The sequence below is a fragment of the Asparagus officinalis genome, chromosome 2 (assembly GCF_001876935.1).
Source record: "Asparagus officinalis chromosome 2, Aspof.V1, whole genome shotgun sequence".
In the NCBI taxonomy this organism is placed as follows: Eukaryota; Viridiplantae; Streptophyta; class Magnoliopsida; order Asparagales; family Asparagaceae; genus Asparagus; species Asparagus officinalis.
This window is the reverse complement of record NC_033795.1, coordinates 16,506,728-16,532,285: the sequence shown is the minus strand read 5'-3', so window position 1 is coordinate 16,532,285 and position 25,558 is coordinate 16,506,728. Positions and strand designations below refer to the sequence as shown.

Sequence of the window (25,558 nt, the reverse complement as noted above, 5' to 3'; positions counted from 1 at the left end):
TGCTAATCTAATCTGATTTTATGCTAATTAAAATTTATTAATAAATTATTCTTGCAAGATAGATATACAATATGTTATGAGCAAGAATATGCAATATGATCAAAAAGATATATCCTATAATATATGGTGAAATATATGCAAGGATATATAAACAACACAAGGGTAAACAATCTAAACTAAAGATACAATTGTGATAGGACAATATAAACAATGCAAACACACAATATGATCACGGAGTTTGGACCTTCCGTCCTATATCTCCGCTCCCCACTCCCGGGGAGAAATCCACTATCACAATCGGGTTTTCTACGCTCACCCGAATAACGTTTACACCTCACACTCGATTTTCTAGCTAACCGAAAACTTTACAATCTCACACTCTTGCAATCCCACTTTACACCCTCTTAAGCATTGGTCTCTAGTCCGTGTCTCCCTCAAGTGTTAGGAATTACAACCTCTCTTTAGGTATTACCACCTACTGCACTCCTCTTGGGATGACCCCGTCTCTCACCACACACTCCTCTCGGTGTACAAGTATATTACAAAGTGATCTACACAATTAAGGCTCACAAATATAAATTTATTCTTTATAATAGATGAGAACTTAATTAAGCTCACTCTCAATTATTACAACTCCCCACAACCAAATTATACAATGTATGTAAATACAACAAGCTCAATGGTTGTGTGTGTAAGCAATGAGAAAATTAATCATAAACTCAATGTAACCCTACCTTGATGAAAATGATAAACAACAAATAATTAATACAAAACTAGTATTAAGTTTAGAAATTCTTCTCTGAAAAACAAGATGGAGAGATGGATTAGAATGAAGCTTCAAACAATATAGATGATCTCATCCACTTGTAAGAAACTTCTTCACAAACAAACTCTTTTAAAACACACTAAACAAACTTTAAAACCCTTGTTAAACTTGTTTAAAACATTTCTTGGATTATTTGGAACTAAGGATATGTGAGGGTATTTATAGGAACCCTAAAGCCAAGAAAAAACAAGGTAAAAAGACCAAAAACCCAAAAACAGTACAGTCTGAAAATATAGCCGTTACAATGTTATGAGTCGACTCAGTACTGTTCATGAGTCGACTCATAAGTAGCCGTTACAGACTAAAAACCAACTTATGGGTCGACTCGTAAAATTCATGAGTCGACTCATCATGCATGGGTCGACTCATGAAGTCATGGGTCGACTCAGCAGAAACAAAACATACTTTTCAGCATAGTTTATGAGTCGACTTATGACAGGCATGAGTCGACTCAACCTGATGGGTCGACTCATGATATTTATGAGTCGACTCGTCAGAAACAAAATGTAAACTACACAACAGTTTATGAGTCGACTCAACACTGTTTATGAGTCGACTCAAGACATGCACATAACATGTTTTAAACAGTATATGTCAACTTAAAATAGGGTTTAAAAATATCAAATAAATTCTAAAAATTATGAAACTTTAGGAAATGATTATAGACATGATAATAAATATGCTACAAAAGCTGGTTTTTAAAAAAAACCTTCCAAATGAAAAATATTATTATTTTACAAAATAGTCCAAAACATGAAAATGTAAACACACGAGTTTTGATATTTTAGCTTAACCATGTTTTAAAATATTAAAAAATGATTTTGTAGACTTAATAAAAGATGTATATAATTATTGTTAAGTCTAAAAACTGAGAATATAATATTTTCACAAAATTGCATATTTTACAAACTTTTCAAAAACAATAAATATGATTTCATTGAACTAAATAAAATTGATATTAATAAAATCATATATATGCATATAAGTATGAAATAAGAAATATATTTTTTAATTGTATTCAATTGTTTCATATTAAAACTTGAAAACTATGAAACCAAAACATATATGTATATATATAACTATATATATACATAGAAACCACAATTAAAGTGTGTATATATATATACAACTAAGATCCTCTCTTCTCTCCTTCAGCTCTTTTCACTCCGACGACTCCCCTCCTCCCTCTCTTAACGCCGACAACGACGCCGACGCCGACATCCCGTCAAATACCCTCCCTCCTCCCTCTCTTGACGCCGCCGCCGACCCTCCTCCCTCTCTCGACGCCGACGCCGACGTCGACGCCTCCTCTCGAAGACCCTCATCCTCCCTCTCTCGACGCCGACGCCGACGCCCCGTCGAAGACGCTTCCTCCTCTCTCTCTCGACGCCGACGCAGGTAAAAACCTTAAGCATCTCTCTGGATCTCTCCCTCGATCCCTTTGATTGGGTTGTGCTGAAATTAGAGATGGGTGAATTTTTTTGGTGATGATTTTTTGGAGATGGATGATATTTGGTGATAATTATCTGATAGTCAGGAGCAAAACTTTGGCGTTAATTATTAAGTCAAAAGTGCGAAAATAACCGACGTGCTTTTAGGGTCTACTAATTCGCAATGAAATTTAAACTTTCAGGAGGGAACTTCTAGATTTCCATTGTCTTTTGATATATGAAGTAGATTGAGAGTATCTAATTCAGTTAAATAAAAGGTTAAATTTTAATAAACCTTGATTGCCCAATTTCATATGAAGTTGATTGGCGAATCTCTGTGAGTCTGTTATCCAATTATAACCAATCTAGGTGATGTTTGAGCTCCCCCTTATTTTTGATTTTTTTTCCCGTAAAACCCACAATGGACAGTAAGATTGGCGATCTTTGACATCCTGTCCTGATTTGGAACATACTAATCTTTTAATTTAAAGTGCAAAAACAGCAGTAAACTAGTAATCCCCATGAAAATATTTTGTGAAGATGATGTGAAGATTGCAGAGTAATGTGCTCTAAGTGAGATACATGTGGTGTAGCTTGAGCACAGGTTGTTGGATTTGATCAAGTACAGGTTTCTGCACCTGATTCTTTGTTTACATCTATCTTCAATTCATGTTTCTTGTGTAAATCCTTTTTTTAATTCTATACATGTAATAGCAAGTAGATCCCTCAAGTTTTCAGTATAAGCTCCTAGTTTAATCAAGAAATATCAATGCCTATTTGCTGACATGATACTTGCAGTTATTTTGGGTCTTCAAAATATAAAATTAAAAAAAGTGTTCTGCAGTTCTAGTTCGAGATAAAATATCTTATTAGTCCTTAAAATTTTATCTAATTATGTTACATTTGCATGTCCCTTTCAGTGTTATATTTATTTACATATTCATTTACACGTGTGTAGAGTCATCAGATTTCAATCTCCATTTGCATGTCTCTTTCCTTGTTACATTTATTTACATATCCTTTTTCTGCAGGCATACGTTGATGGCATCAGAAGGGCAAATGTTGACAAATATGTGAAGGGCTGCCTCATATCAGAGAGCAAGAAATGGTTGTAACTTTTTCTGTTTTAAAACATGAAAATGACTCTAATTTGTGAGAACACCAGTATGTAACTTTGGATGATGTAACTTGGAAGGGTCATTTGCTGTTTATTTCCTCTCCTTTATCTCTATTTGTGAGAACACCTGGATGTAATTTTGGATGATGCAACTTGTGGGTGTATTGGATTTTCTCTTCCAGTTATGGGTATTATTCTGTTGGGGTTTTTCTTGATAAATTAATGGGTAAACTGCAGTGTTTATGGCACAAATTTGTACTTGTTTGGTTGTTTGTGGCACAGGTTGGTTTTGCAACAGGGGAGATTTTACGAAATGCACGGGGACTACTAGTCCCGTGCATTTCATTAAGTTTTTACGAAATGCACAGGATTAGTAGTCCCGTGCATATTCTGTGCACTTTTTTTGTGCACTTTTTGGTTGCATTCCATGTCAATTCCCTGTATAACCTTAAATGCAAACTCATATATCACCATAAACTCATTTACAAATCTAAATATCATGAATTACACCACACACTCATTTTCAAAGAGAGCATTGTACGTTCACGCTCAAGAAATGAAGAGTACAAAGATTATTATTAGCGGAAAAATAATCCACTCAGGCACAAGCCTATTCATTCAGACAACTAGCATACCATAATAAATTACATCACATAATATTGTAATTACTTACAAACCTAGTTGAGAAACATCCAAGATCCATCAAATATCTTACAAATCACATCACATATTTTTTTTGCAATAGAGAAGCCAACAAATACTGCAACGATACAAACTACAAACACAAATATTATAAACATTGAACCTACTGCAAAAACATAGATGGAGGAAATAACAGTTTCCCTAAATTTTTCCTCGTCCTCATCTAGATTATGCCGCTCCGGAAATATTTGTTGTTGAAATTGAAGTGGTGCCTGAACAAGCCTTGAGCTGGATGCTGAATCACGATCGATGGTGTGCTTCTCCCATTCAATCAAAGCCTCTTCGTACGTTGCAAACACTTTGTAGGAGGCATATGGGTCTTGATCATAATCCTGTATAAATAAATTTAGAAGTTTTATTAGGCAAGAAAATTAAGGGACGTGTAATGGAAAAGTCACCATCGTAGACAAGAGATTGAGAACAATGAAGTCATATTCTTGCTAACATCAAATATTACTAGCTCACAATCATGATAGACGGAGAAAATCAATTTGGATGTAATACCTTCTCTGTCACTACTACAATTGCTTTGGCCTCAAATCCATCTTGAAGCCCTTCTAGTCTCTCTCTGATGATACCGATATCCTAAATTGACAGAAACAACATAAGAATATCAACTGAAACTTTTCCAAATAAATGTCAGGAAGTAATTGTTTTGGGAAGATCACAATAGTTTATAATCACCAAGATTCACTTCTGACAATTTACTGCACTTAACAGCAGCAAGTAGTGGGATAGCCACAAATTGCAGCTTGGAGGGGCACTCTATTTCTTCTCTTAATAGAATTATATGTTTTCTTCAAGAGAAATATGCTGTATATTTGAAACATGTATCTTGGGGCTAAATGCTGACTAAAAATCAAGAACGAAACAGAAAAAAATTTAATTGATACAAATATTTTCCTTTAGGCTAATTAGCACTTAATACCTTACAGTTTTCTCTTGTTAGCACTTATATACCCCCACTTGCTTTCAACAGCACTAATATACCCTAAAGTTTTTATAATTGACACTTTAATATAGTCTGTTATGCAAATGTGAGAATTTTCTCATGAATATCCCCATGTGCCATTCACAGTTGCGTAATTTGAGAAAGATGACAAACCTCACAGTAATCTTTCCCCGGCTCTGGACATGCACATGAGAGAGAGTTAAATAGAAGTTCCAACCTCTGAATTTTCATTAGGATGGCGGTTTGACACCTTTACACATTTCCCACCAAAACTCTTACATTCCAGACACCAAATAGAATGACATGTACAAAACTAGCAACCATTTGCTTCTCACTTAGAGCACATTACTCTGCAATCTTCACATCATCTTCACAAAATATTTTCATGGGGATTACTAGTTTACTGCTGTTTTTGCACTTTAAATTAAAAGATTAGTATGTTCCAAATCAGGACAGGATGTCAAAGATCGCCAATCTTACTGCCCATTGTGGGCTTTACGGAAAAAAAATCAAAAATAAGGGGGAGCTCAAACATCACCTAGATTGGTTATAATTGGATAACAGACTCACAGAGATTCGCCAATCAACTTCATATGAAATTGGGCAATCAAGGTTTATTAAAATTTAACCTTTTATTTAACTGAATTAGATACTCTCAATCTACTTCATATATCAAAAGACAATGGAAATCTAGAAGTTCCCTCCTGAAAGTTTAAATTTCATTGCGAATTAGTAGACCCTAAAAGCACGTCGGTTATTTTCGCACTTTTGACTTAATAATTAACGCCAAAGTTTTGCTCCTGACTATCAGATAATTATCACCAAATATCATCCATCTCCAAAAAATCATCACCAAAAAAATTCACCCATCTCCAATTTTAGCACAACCCAATCAAAGGGATCGAGGGAGAGATCCAGAGAGATGCTTAAGGTTTTTACCTGCGTCGGCAGCACAACCCAATCAAAGGGATCGAGGGAGAGATCCAGAGAGATGCTTAAGGTTTTTACCTGCGTCGGCGTCGAGAGAGAGAGGAGGAAGCGTCTTCGACGGGGCGTCGGCGTCGGCGTCGAGAGAGGGAGGATGAGGGTCTTCGAGAGGAGGCGTCGACGTCGGCGTCGGCGTCGAGAGAGGGAGGAGGGTCGGCGGCGGCGTCAAGAGAGGGAGGAGGGAGGGTATTTGACGGGATGTCGGCGTCGGCGTCATTGTCGGCGTTAAGAGAGGGAGGAGGGGAGTCGTCGGAGTGAAAAGAGCTGAAGGAGAGAAGAGAGGATCTGGGGTGGGTGAGGGTTCCAACAGAGTCACGGACAGAGATATAGGAGAGCATTAATCGCTGGAACTTTTGTAAAAAAGCCCCTGCAGCGCACGCAACAAAACGCTGCCAGCTCTCCTACAGTTTTCTCATATATATATATATATATATATATATATATATATATATATAGTATATATATATATAATATATTATATATATATAGGATTAATGGGATCCTTGTCCATAGAGGGGAATTGCCTACCTATGACGGCCCCTCTAATCACATGCTTGAGGGCGATGATTGTGGAGATCCGCTCCGTTGAACTTGATCTATCAATATCTAAACCCCCCACACACCAAGTTTGGGGTGAATCCAAGTCGTTGTTGAGACGCTCCATCCGAGGCCATGTGAAAAGTTCTATCATATCAAAACCGTTAAAATTGATGAAGCGAGTGGATGAAGGGTCAAACCGACGCCGGTTCACACCAAACTTGGGTGTGTGGGTTTGAATATGTAGATCAAAGTTCAGACGAGAACGGATCATCCAATGTCTCTCATCATATGTGATTTAGAAGCGTCATAGAGGAAATCCTCACTATGACAAGGATACCCATTAATGCTCCTATATATATACAAATATATATATATATATATATATATATATATATATAGTATATCATATATACATATATTCAATTATATACATAACATATATATATATATACACATATATATATATATAATACATATATATATATATATACAATATATAATATATATACATATATATAATATATATATCATATATATTATCATATAGACTATATTACTATTATAATACATATGATACTATATAATAATATATATATATATAATATAAATATATATTATATATATATATATATATATATATATATATATATAGTATATAATATATAATCATATATAATATATATCAATATATATATATATATATATATATATATATATAATATATATATATATAATATATATATATATATATATATAAGTATATACTATATATAATATATATATATATATAATATATATATATATATGTACAAAGAAACCAATAAAATATGTGTATATATAATTGAGCTTAAAGTACTTAACACACATAATATAAACTCTTAAACTAGATTACCCAAGCCAGATCTTGATCTTTAATAAGCTCTTCTTGGTAAACTTGCGGATAAAGCTTGAACTTAGATCTTTAACTTAAAATACAAGGCTTCAACCCCTATTTCCGCCAACCTCCATTTGATATGATCATTATGGAACAATTCCATCCAACATTCAACATGTTGTTTGTCTATAATAAATAGATAAACACAAATACTAGACAAATAACATTAGTGGTAAATTATTTATTAAACATCATCAAAACAAAGAGACCAACACGACCGCGCCGCCCGCCTCAGATCCGCCATCTCCTCTTCGCGGCTCCACCCGACTTCTCAGCTCAGCTCCGACGACATCCAACAGCTTCTCCTCCCCTTAGATCAACGCCGACCACCCCCATCACCAAACCCTGCCTCCCCCGCTGCTTCGTTCATGCCCACAAACCTCAAGGCAAGATCCCGCTCCTCTTCACTCGTCATTTCATATTTATATCTGTCATTAATTAGTTGCATAGTTAGATTATGAATTGTTATTATCTGCGTGGCTTGTTGATGGTTAATATTTAACAATGATGTTATGATAAGTAATTTAAAGGAAAATTATTTTGTGTAAAAGTGATTATGTTGAGATGTTTTTAGAATTATTATGATGAGAAAAGGATTTATTTATAAAATGGGTTAGTTTTGAATAGTTATTAAAATAGATAATTTAAAATTATTTATTTCGAAAAAGGGGTCATTTTGAGTTGTTAAGTTATTTTCGACAAAAAATTATATTTTTAATAATTATATTTATTTTTCAAAAAGAATTATTTATTTTGGATTTAAATTAAATTATGATTTTGTGTTGTAGTTGTAGACTGTGACATTTTATGTGCAAAACAATCACGGCTTTCAGTTTTCTTTTTAACCATAGTTATATTTGATGTTATTTAGATGCTGATAATTTTTTATGAGTAGTTTTGAGATTCGGATAACAAGATATTGATAGAATCGGATTGCATGTGTAATTTTACTATTCATGATTATATTTCATGTTTTGAGATTTAATTTAATGGATTTGACATGTCATCATGTTATTGCATAGAATCATTTAGACATATTTATTGTTCCTGGTTGTGTTGAGAACCCTTAGTACTTCATGACTTAGTGACCTCGTGCATCATGAACAGACCTAGTGACATGTGTAGGTGTGTTGACTGAATTTAGGTGGTGAACCAGAGATATTGTGGACTTTGATTATTGACTTAGAAAAAACGAGAAGAGTTGGAATGGGAAAGTCTTTGTTCATGTGATCAGATGTGATTGTTGATGTACCTTCCAGGCTCACGCCAGTGAATTCGTGTAGTCATTGGGGTTGGTTTGTTGAGCTAAAGTGAATTCGTGTAGTCACCTTAGTCCGTGACGTGTTTCGTCACCTGAGTTTTGCCTGAGTTCGGACCAGGCTGAGATCAGACTGCGTGTAGTCCTCTGACCGATTCGTGTAGCGGTATTAGATGCGCGTAGAGGATTTGTAAATAGTCAGTTATTCGGTGTTATGAATGTTGACTTTATTTGAGATGTGGACCAGTGAGTTTAGGATGGCTAGTACTCGACCTGGTTATAGTGTGCAGTTAGCATTGTGGTTATCATGTTTTAGTAGTTTTTTCGCATGTTGATTTTGTTGGATTTTCAGTTGCACGTTCTTTTGTCCTTTCTATTATCGTATCATTTTCCTCTTGGGTTTTCGTTCGTTCTATTATTTTGTGGGATCTTTCCGTGTGTCATTCACGCTGACGTACACATGTTTTCTATTGTGTACGTCAGACTTAGAGGAAGGATAGGTCCAGTTTGGAGACAAGCCAGGGTCAGAGTCTTCTCAGCAGGAGTGCCTAGCGGATGAAACAGAAGAAGAAACCGAAACTTAGTTATTCCTTTCAGTTTATTTTGTAGCGCTTTCATTTCCTTTTGATCAGTGTATTTTTATCTCTCTCCAGTATTTAGTTGGATAGTTTTGTAATAAGGGCATGTTGACCCGAATATTATGTCTTGGATGATATTCACTTGTGATATGGATCATTTTATTCCGAGTTTATCTATTATATTCTTGTTAACTGTGATCGGGGACCTGTGACTTCGCATTATATTTATTTCTTGACGCTTAGCGTATTAGGTTGAGGAGAAATATTTTTATTTATTCTCCTTAATCTAATATGTCACGGGCTTGTTCATGTTCCGATTTCTCGATATTTTAGGAAGCGGTGCTTGATAGAAATTGCTATCACAAATAAGGGTATTTCTGAACAATCTCGTCCATTGACAATATCAATATAGGATCAAAGCGGTCTTCATCACATTTATCGTAACTAAACCCATCAATGGTCACATATACCAATACAATCAAATGACATAGATCAATCATGGATGTGCAGTATGAAAATTACATGCAATGTGATCAGTACATGTCTATTTTCAACTGGTCCTACTTTAAACTTTAGTGGGATCAAAACCAAACATAATGAAATAGAGTGTCTTAACTGAATACTTTATTCTGATCAGACAATACAATCAATTATAAAGCACAAAAAAAATTACAAACTCCCACTAAATCATGATATCCTCAAATAATATCACATCCATATAAGCAGCGTGCTCATGAAAGACTTTAGGTGGCAATCCTTTTGTAAGAGGATCAGCTATCATGGAGTTTATCCCAATGTATTCTATAGATATTTGTCCACTCTGTACCCTTTTTTTCACAACTAGGAATTTAATGTCAATATGTTTTGACTTAGTCGAGCTCCTGTTATTATTGGAATACATCACTATTGATTTATTGTCAATAAATAACTTTACTGGTCTTTCAACCTTTTCCAGAATGTACAGTCTAGTGACAAAATTTCATAACCATATTCCATGATTGGATGCTTCATAACAAGCTACAAATTCTGCTGTCATAGTGGAGGAAGCTACGAGTGTCTGTTTGACACTTTTCCATGATATAGCTCCTCCTGCTAGTATATAAATATAGTCTGATGTAGACTTACTGCTATCTTGGCATCCATCAATATCAGAATCAGAGTACCCAATGACCTCCAGCTGTTCTGATTTTCTGTATGTGAGCATATAATCTTTTGTTTTCTGAAGATACCTCATAACCCTTTTGACTAATATCCAATGATCCATACCAGGGTTGTTTAAATATCTGCCTAACATCCTAACAATGTACATAATATCCGGACACGTACACACCTGAGCATACATTAGACTTCCTACAGCTGAAGCATAAGGAATCTTCTGGATTTATTAAATTTTAAGGTTACCTTTAGGACACTGATTGAGACTAAACTTGTCTCCTTTAGCAACAGGGGTGTCACCTGGTCTGCAATCTTGCATGCCAAACTTTTTGAGAACTTTATCGATATAGATCTTTTGTGATAATGCAAGTATATCTCGATAACGATCTCGATGTATCTAGATTCCTAATATAAAAGAGGCGTCCCCAAGATCTTTTATTTTAAAATTCTTTGATAGAAATCTCTTGGTTTCATGCAACATGCCTATATCATAGTGGCAAGCAATATGTCATCGACATATAGAACCAGAAAAATATACTTACTCCCACCGAACTTGTGATATACACAGTCATCAACAATATTCATCTCAAAACCAAATGAGATAATTATTTGTTGAAACTTATAATACCATTAACGAGGAGCTTGCTTGAGTCCATAGATAGATTTCCTTAATTTACAAACCATATTCTTTGGGTCACCTAACACAAAGTTTTCTGGTTGCACCATATAGATCATTTCATCAATGTCTCCATTGAGAAACACAGTCTTAACATCCATCTGATGTAACTTAAGATCAAGGTGAGCAACAAGCATCATGATTGTTCTGAAAGAGTCTTTTGATAAAACTAGAGAGAAAGTCTATGTATAATCAATGTCTTCATTTTGAGTATAGCCTTTAGCTACAAGACGTGCCTTATACCTCTCCACATTACCATTTGCATCCCGCTTGGTTTTAAATATCCATTTACAACCAATTGGTTTTGTACCTTCTAGCAATGGGACAAGTTCCCAAAACTTATTGTCTTGCATAGACTTGTACTCTTCATTCATGGCATTAATACACTTTTAAGAGTTAGAACTTTTCATGGCTTGAAGGAAGTTGATTGGATCATCTTCCAACATTCCATTATTTTCCTCATGTTCTTGGAGAAATACAATATAATCATCCGGGATAACATTTTTTCTTTCTCTCATGGATCTCCTTAATGGCACTGGTTATTGAGCTTGTTGAGTTTATTTTTCTAGAACAGGGAGTTGATCAACATTGTCATCTTGAGGCTCCGGATTTACTTCTTGATTAATAACAGGTATAGGAACCTGGATATTATCAAAAGTGACTGTATGGATTGGGTCTGAAACCAATTCCTCCTCAAAAGCAATGTTTTTAACATTATTTCTCCCCCTAAACTTAACATCCTTAAAGAATATTATTGTTCTCATCTCAAAAATATTCTTGAGTGTGGGATCATAGAACTTATAGCCCCTAGAACGTTCAGAATACCCAATAAAATAACTGTTAACTGTTTTAGAGTCCATTTTCTTTTCATTTGGCCTATAAGGTCTTGCCTCAGCTGGACATCCCTAAATATGTAAGTGCTTTAAACTGGGCTTTCGACCAGTCCAAAGCTTATAAGGTGTTTTAGCAACTGCTTTACTTGATACCCTGTTTAAAATGTAAGTTGTTGTCTTTAGTGCTTCTCCCCCCGAGTGATTCTGGTAAAGAAGAATGATTAATCATACTTCTTACCATATCCTTAAGAGTCCTATTTCGTCTTTCAGCTACACCATTCATGCTAGATGACCCCCGACATGGTGTACTGTGGGATAATACCGCATTCTTCTAGGTATCTAGCAAATGGTCCTAAACGTTGTTCACCTGAACCATCATATCTTCCATAGTACTCACCACCACGACAGATCTGATAGTTTTAATTCTTTTGTTGAGTTGATTCTCAACTTCAGCTTTAAAAGCTTTGAACATGTCCAGAGACTCAAATTTCTCATGAATGAGATATAGGTACTCATAACGTGAGTAATCGTCTATGAATGATATAAAATATTATTGACCATTCCAAGATGCCGTAAGGAATGGCCCACAAATATCCGTATGTATCAATTCTAAGACATCCGAAGATCTGTTGGAACCTAATCTCTTAACTTTGGTCTGTTTTCCCTTGATACATTCAACACATACATCAAAATCTAAAAAATTAAGGGAAACCAAAATGCCATCAGACACAAGACGCTCAACTCTACCTTTTGAGATATGACCCAAGCGCTTATGCCATAATGTCACCGAATTTTCTTTATTTAATTTATGCTTAGTACCACGTGATTCCACATGCAATGATTCATTATAAGAGGCAATTGTATTAAGCAAATATAGGTTGTCATAAGTACTAAAGTAACCAGTTCCCACAACATTTGAATTAAAAGATAAATTGAATTGATTATTTTCAAATAAACAAGAATAACCTGATTTGTCCAATATAAAAACAAAAATCAAATTTCATCTAAAAGACGGTACTACAAAAGTATCTTTTAAGTCTAAATATGAACTAGTTCCTAATAGCAACCTAAAGTGCCCAATTGCTTCCACGTTGATAATCATATTTTATTACAATTTTATACCCTCATTATCTATTTTATATGAATAAATATACCACTAATAATTGCTTTAATCTGTTAATTGCAGGTTAATGATGAATAAATCTCAAATTCCAATATCTCAACAAAAACCCCTTGATTTAATGAAGAAATGAAGCCCATGAAGCCAAAGGAATTCTTTCAAATAATTCAAAGCCCAATGGAAAATCAAGAGAAAATGCCAAGCCCAAAAGTCCAAGCCAAAGCCCAAGACACAAGCCCAAAAGCAAAGAGTTCTACGGACAGCAACAGGAGAAGAGCAGGCATCGATGCCTGCATCGATGGGGGCATCGATGCCCGCATCGATGCCTGTATCGATGCCCGCATCGATACCCCTATCGATGCGGGTATCGATACGGACGTCCAGGCAGTTACAATCCAATGGCTGATTTTTGTTGGTTTTGGATAAGATTTGAATCCAATGGCTCTCATTCACTGATGTTTACTATAAATAGGGGTAGAGAGTAAGGGGTTAGAGGTGTGAAAATTTTTATAACTCCTTTTGGAGAGGAGGGCTACTCTTAATTGAGAAGGCCTTCCAAAAATTGTAACTTTAGTTGCAATTAATAAAAATAATTTTTTCCTCTTTAAATTTGTTCTTTCTCCTCTTTGTTGAATGATGAGGATGGAGATGAAGAGCAATTTGAAGGTTTGCATTTCTTTTCTCTTTTATTTCTTTTTAGTAATTTCTTTATTATTGCTTATTAGTTAGATTTAAATTCATGCTTGTAGTATAGATTTACTTTCTTGTCTTTTTTATTTTCTTTTTGCACTTTAATTTGTAGAGTAGATTTATTTTTCTTGCATTTAATTTCTGCAATTTATTTTGTAGTTTAGATTTTTATTTTCTTTGTAATTAGATTTATTTCTTGTTCATAGTTTAGATTTTTCTTTTCTTTTTAATTTTGTAATTAGTCTTCTTTTTCTTGTTTTTATTTCTTAAGATGTGAATTTAATTCTTGTAGGAATCTTAGAATTGTATGAAACTAGTCTAATTTCTTTTATATTGTATGAATTATTCTCTTGTACTTAAAATGTTCATGTTTAGGATAATCAACTAGAGAACTAATCGGTAGTTTCATTCTTAGTTTTATTTCTTGATTTTATTAATTCATATTTCTTGCCTTGTGATTTTATTTATTCTTTAATTCTTCATTCTCTCCTCTAAAATTCAATTTATTACCTCTTGCATATAAATCAAAATAACCACTCATACAATCACAATTATTCTTTATTCCTAATTGTCACGCACAAAATATAAGAACCAAGTTTAATAATCTCTTAAAATCACCTTCTTCGTGGGATCGATATCTTTTATACTATAACTTGATAAATTGTGCACTTGCAATTTTTGGTACATGTTTATGCCGCATCACACGTCTACCAATTGTTCGTCACCCATAAAGATGTGTCTTTCAACATCACTTGGCTTTCGGTAGCTCAGGCAACCCTGCATAGAAACGCTTATGTGAGTAGTAGCACCAGAGTCTAACCACTAAGTGTTTCTAGATATTGAAGCTAAATTAACATCAAAACAGACCAAAGTAAGAAATGTACCCTTCTTAGCACATCAGGCGTGATATTTGGTATAGTCCTTCTTTACATGTCCAGACTTGTTGCAAAAGAAACAACCATGATCATTCTTATGTTGTTTCTTCTGAACAGGACCCTTAGTAGCTTCATAATCATTCTTTCTTTTCTTGCCCTTATTCTTAGAGGCATAAGCTAAATGAGCACTTTTAATCTTATCTTGCTTCAACCTGTCTTCTTCTTGTACACAGTATGAAATGAGCTTATTTAGAGTCTATTTTTCTTTTTGGCAGTTATAACTGACCTTAAATTGATTGACTTGTGCAGGAAGAGATAGCAGAACCAGATGCACCAGTAACTCATCACAAATATCGAGTTTAAGTGCCTTAAGTTTTGAAGCAATATGAGACATTTTCATAATGTACTCCCTCATATTTCCTTTACCTTTATACTTCATCGAAATCAAGCGAGCTAAAAATGTGCTTGTTTCTACCTCATCGTTTTTCGAAAAACGTTTCTTAATTTCGGCAATGAAATCTTTAGGCTTAGTAATCCCTTCGGATTATATGCCCCTGAAGGCTTCCGGAACGCCGCGCTTAATGATCATAAGACTCATGCGATTTGAACGCTCCCATTCTCATACTCCTTAACATCAGGAGTGCTATCCTCATTGAGAGGTTGGGGTTGTTCAATTCTTAATACAAGATCTAGATCAATGCAGTCAAGAACAATTAATATATTCTCTTTGCAAAACTTGAAATTAGTCTCATTGAGCATGAGAATTAAATTGATGTTAGCAGAAATTATTGTAGCAGATGCATTAGTTGAAAAACAAAAGATACTCACATTATTAACCATAATTAGTAATTAATAAAATTCAAATAATGAAAAATCTCATCTCAAGATATTTAGTACAACATTAATATCAAGTATTTAAACAGTAATATTAATTCTAAGTGATACCTTGTTGCAATGATCAAACACTGACAATAACTCATGTCAAATAATGAAACAATATTTGGATCGATTCATTATTCACATGTAAACCTTATAATTGTCACACATTTATCATTGCAGATGTATATGCAGTCTAAATAAATATTAAGCTTCCTTTGGGCCGATTAAATATTTTTACGAAAACATACATACAACCATCTAACATCCCTCATGAACAATTTACACAAGAAATGTTACTTTGACAACTTTTTATTTTAATTAATCATTTAGAATGAGAGACAAACTTAATACCTTAGTGTTATAATATTTAAATTAAATAATTGATTAACTACCAAATTTAATTCAAACTAAGCAATTTAATTTGAATTAACTAAAATTCTCCATACCTTAATAAGAGCCTATAACGAAGTAAGGCCCACAAACTTAAAGTTTAATTGATAGTATCAATTAAACTATGTTTAAATAATTGCAGGCCCATAATTTGATTATAAGCCCAAAACTTGACATAGGCCCACACTAAAAAAATGAGCTCATAAGTTAATAGATTAAGAGAGCTACCTGCAGCTCCCTTTTACCCGACGGGAAAGAAACATCAAACACGCCCTCATTTTTTTCTTCTTTTTATCGACGAACTCTTGCCCGCAGCCTTATTGTTCCCAACGAAAAACAGAAAACCAAGCTCGCCTTCAAATCGAAGACTCGCATGTATCGAGCTTTCGCTCGCTTGAAAAATTCCCAAATTGAGTCGACCTCGCCTGAAAATGAACAGAGCTCGCCTGTAAACAGATCGAAGCTCGAGCTCGCCTAAATCGAGTCGAAGCTCGCCTGAACTAGAAGTCGAGCTCGCCTGATTCGAGCACGTGAGCTCGCCTGAAAATTTGGGATCGAAGTTTGCCAACCAAGACGAAGCTCGCCTGAAACCAAGCTCGAGCTCGCCTGAAATAGGTTCGAGCTTGCCTACAGAGTTTGCCGACAAGCTCGCCTGAATGAGGTAACTGCCGCCTCCTTAATTTCCGCACGTTTTCACGCACGATCTTTTTGCACCCTTAGGGTTTCGAAAGTAAACCGTCGCCGCCGCCGCTTAAGCTCCCGCACCCTAGGGTTTCGAAACCCTAGGGCTTCCTGATGTTGTCGCCACTGTCTTCCTTTGACAGCGGGGTCGCCAGCGAACATCGCCGGCGAACATCGCCGGCGAGGAGTTAAGTGAACGATGGCTTAATCCAAATTTCTTTTGCTGTCAATTATGAACTTGATTGCAGACAATTTGATCAATGAGTTGATCCTTAGTTCATGAAATTGATGATTTTCTCACAATCTGGATCAAGAGTTTGATCCATATTCAACAGCTGAAAGAGAAAATCAAACCAAAATATGAACTTTTTTATTGTTCATGCGTGCTACAGTTCCAAAGCAAACAGAATTGAATTTCTTTTTGAAATTTTCATGTTACAGATCATATTTGCACAGATCCAAACGTGCAACGTATTTTAATAAAGCCAAATTAAGATAAAAAACCCTAAATACTTAATCTTAAATATAAATCTCAAAGAATTAAACACGGTGGTTCTGATACCACTTGTTAAAAACTTAATCATGATCAATTCAAAGAGAGTAATCACAAGAACGCGGAAGCAATACTTGAATCCATGACTATTTGAGCACGGATCTGAATTAGGGTTTGATCTTCTAATCTGAAAGGTTTCTCTTGAATATCTCTTTAGATGAGAATTAGAGAATAGAGAATGTAACCTTTAGATTAGGGATCATAACCCCTTTTTATAGATTTGCAATTTTCTAATTTAGCCCATCATAAAATTAGAATTGTAGTTTGGTATCTGCACAATTAGCCAATGATTTACTTAAATACACATTAACCCAAATTGATTGACCACTTTATGCGGGTTAACCTTAAGGATAGCATTATACACTAATGTAACACATATGCCCATAATTAGATATAATCCAACAGTTATGGGCTATCATGAGGGGTAATAAAACAATTTGGAGATTTATAGGGTGTTTGGCGGAGCTTATTCTTTGGTCAGGATAGCCTATAAATAATTTTTTTTCTACACAACAACTCCCAAAATCGCACTAAACCCACAATAACTTTCATATTTTGCAGAAAACCCTCAATAAGTTTCTGCATATTGTTGATAACCCCCATAAGTTGTACTTTCTTGGGCTTGTTCCATTAAGCTCTATTTAATGAAAAACAGTGATAGTTACCCACCATTTTACTAGAAAAATACTTTTCATCAAAGATATTGTACGCTTGCTCTTCAAGATCTCGATTTCTAGAGGTCTCAAAAATTTATCAGAACATCTAACGTACTAACAAGGTGTTATGTGCTATCATGAGGGGTGATAAAACAGTTTGGAGATTTACAGGGTGTTTGGCGGAGCTTATTCTTTGGTCAGGATAGCCTATAATTATGTTTTTTTTTCTACATGTTTGGTAACATTCCAGATAAGCTAGTTTTTATGACCCATATAAAAAAGTTGGGCTAAATCAACTTGTTTGAGAACTAGCTTACAAGCTCATCTAAATAAGCCCAAGTAAATGATAATTGTACCCAAACAATTTTTATGGGTACAATTATTATGAACTTTATCATAAAAGCCAAAAACCACTAGAAGCCAATTTAGCTTATAAGCTTGATAAAATAAGCTCTCCCAAACACCAACTTAAACTACCATTTTGTGACTCATGCCATCCGGATGCGTGATGTAAGAAGATTCGTATTCTGATTCGACCCCTAAATTTCTCTCTTCAATTACTATTTAATAACAATAACAAAAAAAATGAAAAAGAAAAAAGAAATCCAATTACATCCCAATAAAAATAGGACTAGGCCATGCACAACACAAAAATGCTCCACCTCTATGGGCTTCGTATACAATAAAACTGCATCGTTAGGTTGTGTCCCGTGCACCAGTATTCCAGTATTAGACAAAACAATGTGTTAAGCAAAGGCCCAAGCCCATAATGGCCCAGGTAAGCCCGAGCCCAAAAATGTGTTGCTTCTATGGGCCCTACGTAGGGAGAGATCCATTATCATACCGCGTGCCAGTGTGAAAGAAAATAATCCTCAGAGTTGATGATCCACTACAGTCAATTCTCAGTCGCCGGCGAGTCTCAATCGAAGGAATCCTCCCCAAAATTTTAACACCACCTCGATTTCCTCTTTTCATCCGAAACTCCCCCAAAAGTCGTGAAGTAGCAATAAATTTCTACGAGATGTGAGTTCTTTGTTCTCTTAGAATTTTCAATCGCTGCACTTTTAGGGTTTTTTTTGGACAAATTCTAGACTTTGTGGCCAAATTCCCTTTATTTTTTGGAGGGGGAAATCGTCATTTTTATGGCGAATTGCGATTTATTTGAACTAGCACATTTGCGTACCGATTTTTTTTAATATATTTGCAGTTCTGGGGTTTTGTGGACAAATGTCGTCTTATTTTATGCTGAATTGCGATTTTCTACTATATTGCTATTGTAGGGTCTTGAGGACAAATTCTAGGGTTTCTGCATCTTACCTATGTATCAAAGACCAGGGTTTATTCAATTTTGGCTTCTGAATTTTGATATATGCTAAGTTTGGAATGATTTGGCAGGTTGTTTGAGTGATAATCATGATAATGTCAAGACCCATGGTGCTTGTTTTCTTACTGATGATCCTCATAATTACGTCGCAATTCGAGTGGAAACAGCAGCTTGTTAATGACATGGACCCGAACCCGAGCATTGCTCAGAAGCAGCAGCAGAATTTGAGAAGAGAAGAGGTCGTCAAAGAAAAAGTGAGTATGTAGTTAGGATAGGTGTTTTTAAGTTGTTATTGCTATTTCGGTATTGGAAATCTACATTGGCATTTGATCAATGTTACCGAACTGAAAGAAGTTCCCCTTTGGTTAATAATCTTCATGCATTTCTTTAGTTGTTTCTTGCATTTGTTGTTACATATGTTTGGTTAGGATAAATTACTTCAATCATCAACTAATGTGAGCTAGAGGATCTCTTTGTTTATCATCAACTAAGCAAGTTTGGCTGTGAGAAGAATGCGCCTATTGTATATAACTGTTTCTAGTTATCATCTAGAAATGTTTTCAATTTGTGGTTGCTATTAAGTATAGCTTCATTGGCATTTGATCAGTGTTAGTGAAGTAATAGAACTACTCCTTTGCCAGTTTTTCAATATATTCATGCATTCCTACTTCTTGAATTCATTGTTATGTATGCATCACAAAACCTCTTTTGTTCGTTCAGTAGACTTACCTTAATCCTGAATCTTCATGTAAGCTCTCACAACTAATCAATAAACGGTATGCAAACTGTACTATGGTTCAAGGATGGTACGTCGTATATTTTATTGGGTGCACTTTCCATTTATTGGTTCCCCAAAATTTGCGTACTGCTTGCAATAATGCGGGACGCAGAATCCCTTTACGCGTACGTGCGCAAGGCGCAATGCGATGCATGTGCGCGAGTGAAGCGACACACACCGCACACATAATAGACAAAAACACATGAAGGAACATATTTATGAGTTCACATAAAAAATATGTCAAGAATCTTAATTTTTGACTGAGCACAAGTAGAAAACACACAAAAAGTTTCAGTTAATCACATATATGCTAACATGCATAACTTAGATAATCACAAATTATCAAGAGATGCATTGTTTCATTCTACTGTTTTATATTACATTATTAAAATGCATGATTAGCTTTCTAGTTTCTAGTTTTCTCTAACTTTGAAAAATGGAAAGTGCACCCAACAAAATTTACAAGTTATAACGTAGCCCTCTCGAATCCAAAATAGCTAAGTGGCGAATTGTGCATGCGAATTTGTATCATGACCAACAATGTACTGTGTGCTGTTTAACTATGGCCCAGACGGAAGCCTATGCGGGGCCTAGCCATTTTTTTAAGTGGTGGAGATTTTGCTAAAGGTCAGAGGAGGTGTTCGTAGACTCATAGTCAGTGGAGGCTAGAGGAGGTTAAAGAAAGTGGAGGTGGCAGTGGGGGAAATCATGACCTAAGTGGCATAATCGTAGTAAGTGGTCCACGCTTCCCTAGGCACTCCCAAAACCTAGGCGACCGGCCTAGGTACTGCTTAGGCCTAATCCGGCACCTAGACGGCTTTTTAAAACATTACACATCTAATATGATACAAATAGTGATATCAATAGAGGTTATATTAGGAGTAGGATTTGGGCCAGCAATATATATGGGTTTAGGTTAGGGATTGAGAGGGTTAGGATTAAGAATGTCTGTGGACCGGATTATAGTTAACCACTGGTGCATAGCAATTTGTAGTACCAGTACAGCTGGTTGTGCTATTTTTCCCCCTTCCCTGGTACTAGCGAGAGAAGATCATCTCCGATCGAGTTGTAAGAACAGGACTTTATCCGTCTTAATTAATAGCGGTTGTGATTTTAGTGTAAACTCTAGGGCTTTATTGATAATACCATTTCTGAAGTGGAGAATACATATTTTATCTAATAAAACTGATTGGGTAATGTCTAATAGTGAAAGTACTAAACATATAGCAAGTTCTGGTTAAATATAAGAGTTATAGCACAAGCATTATTTGAAAATGTAAACACTTTGAGTTCCCGTAGGCTAATGATATCCCATTATTCAGTAATTTTTAAGCAACAGGCATACATTTCAGCTGATATTTTCACCTTGTGCTGTTTGTTTTCCATTTAATTAGTGCTATATATTTTACTTTAAAAATTTTTCTGTAAACCTTTTTTCTGTTATTCCTCGATAAGAGGTTGTTAATATTTGTTGGCATAAATTTTTTTTTTCGCTTTATCCAGAGCAGAAGTTTCTTTGAAATTCCGTTGTGAATAATATGTTTCTTGTTGTTGCAGATAATTCTATCTCAAGAAAAGAACATTCAAAAGCTACATGAGCTAGTTCAAAGCCTTCAGCAGCAATTGCTGCAATGCCGAGAAATCAACAACACGGTAAGCATTCCTGGCAATTCTTTGAATGAAAATGAAAGACAGAAGATCCTGGAAGATTAGTGCAATCTTCACTGGTGTACTATTTATAGTTTGTAAATGAGTTTGGAGAAACAGAGATCTTCTCAGGGGATCAGCATTTGCTGATTATGAAGCAAAAGGATGTCCGTCCAGTTATCTGAAAATTTTAGTGGACACGTGTTTATTTAACGTCTGTTTAAATCCTAGTGCCAGCATTCATTATTTTCTACAGTTTTCTCGATATAGGTTCTTGTAGTTCATAATCATATCCAGTCGTTCTTCAGCTATTTGTCACAGCTGTCTATTTGCTAATAAAATAATATAAATATGTTTCAGATTGTGTTAGAGTTGTCGAATCATGGAAGAAGTCAGAAATGTTTACCTACCTGCTTTGTTAACTAAGGACATTCAAATAATACCAGAAGCTGCCAGTTCTAAAGTAGGAAAGGAATTGGCAAAATTTTGTATAATATAGTATAGGTTTATGAATGTTAATTTACACTAAACCCCCATAAACTTTCAGTGTTCTGCAGTAAACCTCCATGAACTTTTAGAATTGCACTAAGGGCCTGTTTGGATTTGTAGGGGGTGAAGGGAAGTTAAGGGAAACTGAGTGAAGGGAAGGGAAGGGTGAGTGAAACTGAGTGAAGGGAAGGGAAGGGAATTCCCTTCCCCTTGGTTACACCCCAATTTGGGGGGTAACAATTTTTATACTATTAGGGGGTGAACCAAGGGGAACTAGGGTGAATTAACTTCACCTCCTAAGTGTTCCCAAACAATGTGAATGGAGGTGAATGGTTCCCCTAACTTCCCTTCACCCTCATTCCCCTCAATCCAAACAAGCCCTAAACCCCCAATAACTTTTGCAGAAAACCCCCAACATTTTAGGTAAATTATATTAAACCCCCAACTTTCAAAGTGCCTTTTTATGTTGTTTTTGGGTTTCTACTTTCCAATTCATGGGGGTTATCTACAAAACTCAGAAAAATTGTTGGGGGGTTTTCTGCAATTCCAAAAAGTTACTGGGGTTTAGTGCGATTGTGAAAGTTCATGGTGGTTTACTGCAGAACACTGAAAGTTCATGGGGGTTTAGTATAATTTACCCATTTATGAATGTTAAGGAAGACAATATCAGAAACTTCATCATCCCCTTTTCGTCTATATACTATTTTCTATAGTCTAGGGAAGTCATTGCTTCCTGGCTGCATGAACTAAATTTATTGACATGGATGTTGGCAATTCCACAGCGCATTCTTGCTATTTCATTTAGGCCATTTTACTAAGAGGGACCTTTACTTCTGTTTCTGTTCTCAGCAATTGACAATACTTTGTTGTTTCACTGCATTTAACAATTGAGGTGTGATTTTTCTATTTTTCTTAATTATTATCAAATAGCCAGTAATGTGATACTAGCATATGATTTGTGGCATTGTGAGTCTGTGACTGCCTTGGTGTCGGTAATGAGAGATTGCCAGCATGCAATTACCTTTGATGTAGTGCTTATTTCCATTTACCGTCGTCAGGTCTTCTGAATAGATCTTGCAGAATCTAAAAACCCCTTGTGCTAGGAAAATTGGAGAAGCTATCTTTTATATTTGTGAGCCCCTATTGTCAGTTACATATTTTCATATTCTTCCACTTCTAAAGTGGCTCTGTCCTTTACATAGGTGATGCATGGACATTAGCATTCATACGAGGTTAGCAACTTAGCGTCAAGCAGATAATCGGCCCTCTTTGTAGGGCACTAGTGATCTGTCTCAGGCAGTGCACTAAGTGGTGGTTTCTGCTTATGTCAGTATTATCTGCTAACTCTATGGCAATTGTCATGCTATTTTCTCAGTGTTTTCTACTGTTATCCTTTTGGGTGCAAAATATCATGGAGTGGTGTCAGTCTGAGGCTCTGAGCTTAATAAAGGTTCCGCCTTTCCCTTTATTTCTGGAAGCAGACATTGCTTTCACACTTAGAAAATATGAATGGGCGGCAGATGCCTTCACTGTGCACGTTCTATAAGGATCCATGCCTCCACATGGCCCTAATGTGTTCAACCTCTTTTTATCTTAGCATCTATGACATATTCATTGATGGGGCGGGTAACTCTGGGACCAATTTGATGTTCCTTTTGAAACTTTAATGCTGAAGGGTCATCAAGTATGTTGACCACTGGCTCAAAAGCTCTGGTGCAGAGGTTTCCCCAATTTGGGGAACAGTGATGAAAGGATGTAGCCTGCATCAATGGCAGTGTTGGGTGTAAGTAGTAAGAAGGAAGCTTCAGAAATAGAGAGCAAAGTGAAACAGCTGTATGAAGCTGGAGGTAGTTGAGGGTAGGCTTTGAAATGGAAGCTTATAAATATTTATAGTGGTGTCTGCTTGTTGAATACAAATCGAAAGGTCCTGTTTTAAAAAAAAAATATTCTCACATATGCTTCGATAACAATGCAATCCTGCAATTGCAAACTCTTTTAAGATTGTCTAGTTCATGGAAGATGGCGAAGTTAGTTACATTTGAGCATACATGTTCTGTGAACTGTAGGTAGATCCCTAGATATATATGGGCTTCTATGAATTCCGGATTCATTTTTCTATTCATTACTTAGTGTTACTAAATTTTTACATATGTAGTGGTTAATTAAGAATACTGGATGTGCCTAGAGGTGCAAGTGGATAAAGATATCTGGAAGTATATCCTCTTCTATATCTGACCTGATATGGATATAGTTCTTTTTTACCTGTGGACTATAGATAAGCTGATACAGATATATAAAAATAATCTATACCGATATCAGCATGTCTTTTGGGTGTTCAAGAATATTTTGGTTTTTAGATTAGTGGCCTGAAACTGATTCTGGTGTCTAGGCTCTAACCCTAGATCTTTTAGATGTGCCCGATACTATGCTTATTCACAAGCTATAAAAGCTTTTTTTTTTCCCTCGTCGTTTTCTTTCTTTGGATTTAAATTGCCGAATCTATTTAATGTCTCTATGAGATATTTGTAATTGTAATCCGAAGAGTTAGGACAGATGGTTGATGTGGCGTGTACAGCCTGGGTGTGCTTATTTGATGTTGCAAAAACCTTTGTGATTTACGCATTATGTACTCCACAAACGAGTTTTTACTTCTACAACACTTTGCTGTTAAGCGTAGCAAGCTACAGGTAAATCTCTTTTGATGCTTACTTGAATTCTCTGTTAAATTTAAAACTTCTGGATGATATTGAATTTTGTTGTGCTCGACTATCTTAGTTAATACAATGTCCTATGGTAAGACTTATGCAGCATCATATGTCGATAATAGAACTTGACCTGTTTTTGCGGACGGTTGCTCATACTGTGAGCTGATTTTGTTAAGGGTCAGTTATGTAGCGAAGTTACCGTGCAGGTGTGTTCTTTCACTGGAAATATGTCTTTTTATGACATATTTTTTGGCACTTTTCTTTATCCTTTTTTTTATTAGAAATTGAACCAAACAGCCCCTTAGCATTATTCTGTGCTTTAGAAAATTAATGGGCATTCAACGTGGTCATAAAAGAGTTGGGGGCAATATTTACACAAGAGTAACTGTGATCATAAAAGCAGAGCAGCGGAGGCATCTGTTTGCTTTAAAACACCATCATCACCTCCCTCTTCTTCTTTTTCTTTAATAAACAATAAAGATTGAAACGAAAGGAAGCTCTTGAATGTTCTTAAATGGGCTTTCAATTTTCTTGTAACCATTGGGGCTTGGCTGGCGTCATCGACGGCTCTCCTTCACTCTCTCCTCTGTACGCTGGGACGCCCACCTTCCATTATCATCAGGTATCTATTATGATTTGATGATATTCATAATTTTTTATCAAGGTAACTGGCGATGGTGATATTGGGTGTTTGAAGCGTCTAGTGGTTCATATCCATGATATTAATAGTCACCGAAGGAATATTAACTCTTGAATCAGTTGACTTTGATGCTCTTATCCTGA

General features: G+C 35.5%; 1 protein-coding gene and 2 long non-coding RNA genes across 4 annotated transcripts; 2 read left to right on the top strand and 1 right to left on the bottom strand.

The window, feature by feature from the left end:
- On the top strand, positions 1,966–3,596 carry LOC109829434. Its single transcript, XR_002244014.1, has 2 exons — positions 1,966–2,224; positions 3,288–3,596. It is a non-coding gene; the product is annotated as an uncharacterized LOC109829434 (long non-coding RNA).
- On the bottom strand, positions 4,006–6,369 carry LOC109830392. Its single transcript, XR_002244281.1, has 3 exons — positions 6,036–6,369; positions 4,580–4,660; positions 4,006–4,407 (listed from the first exon to the last, which is right to left on the bottom strand). It is a non-coding gene; the product is annotated as an uncharacterized LOC109830392 (long non-coding RNA).
- Positions 16,201–21,869, top strand: LOC109830391. Of its 2 annotated transcripts, none has more exons than XM_020397644.1 (3): positions 16,201–16,603; positions 19,228–19,410; positions 21,492–21,869. In XM_020397644.1, exons 2-3 carry the CDS (start codon positions 19,246–19,248, stop codon positions 21,645–21,647), a joined length of 321 nt encoding a protein of 106 aa, XP_020253233.1. In that variant the 5' UTR covers positions 16,201–16,603; positions 19,228–19,245; the 3' UTR covers positions 21,648–21,869. The 2 variants fall into 2 exon arrangements, with proteins under 2 accessions (XP_020253233.1, XP_020253232.1); XM_020397643.1 differs by lacking the exon at positions 16,201–16,603 and adding an exon at positions 18,683–18,855.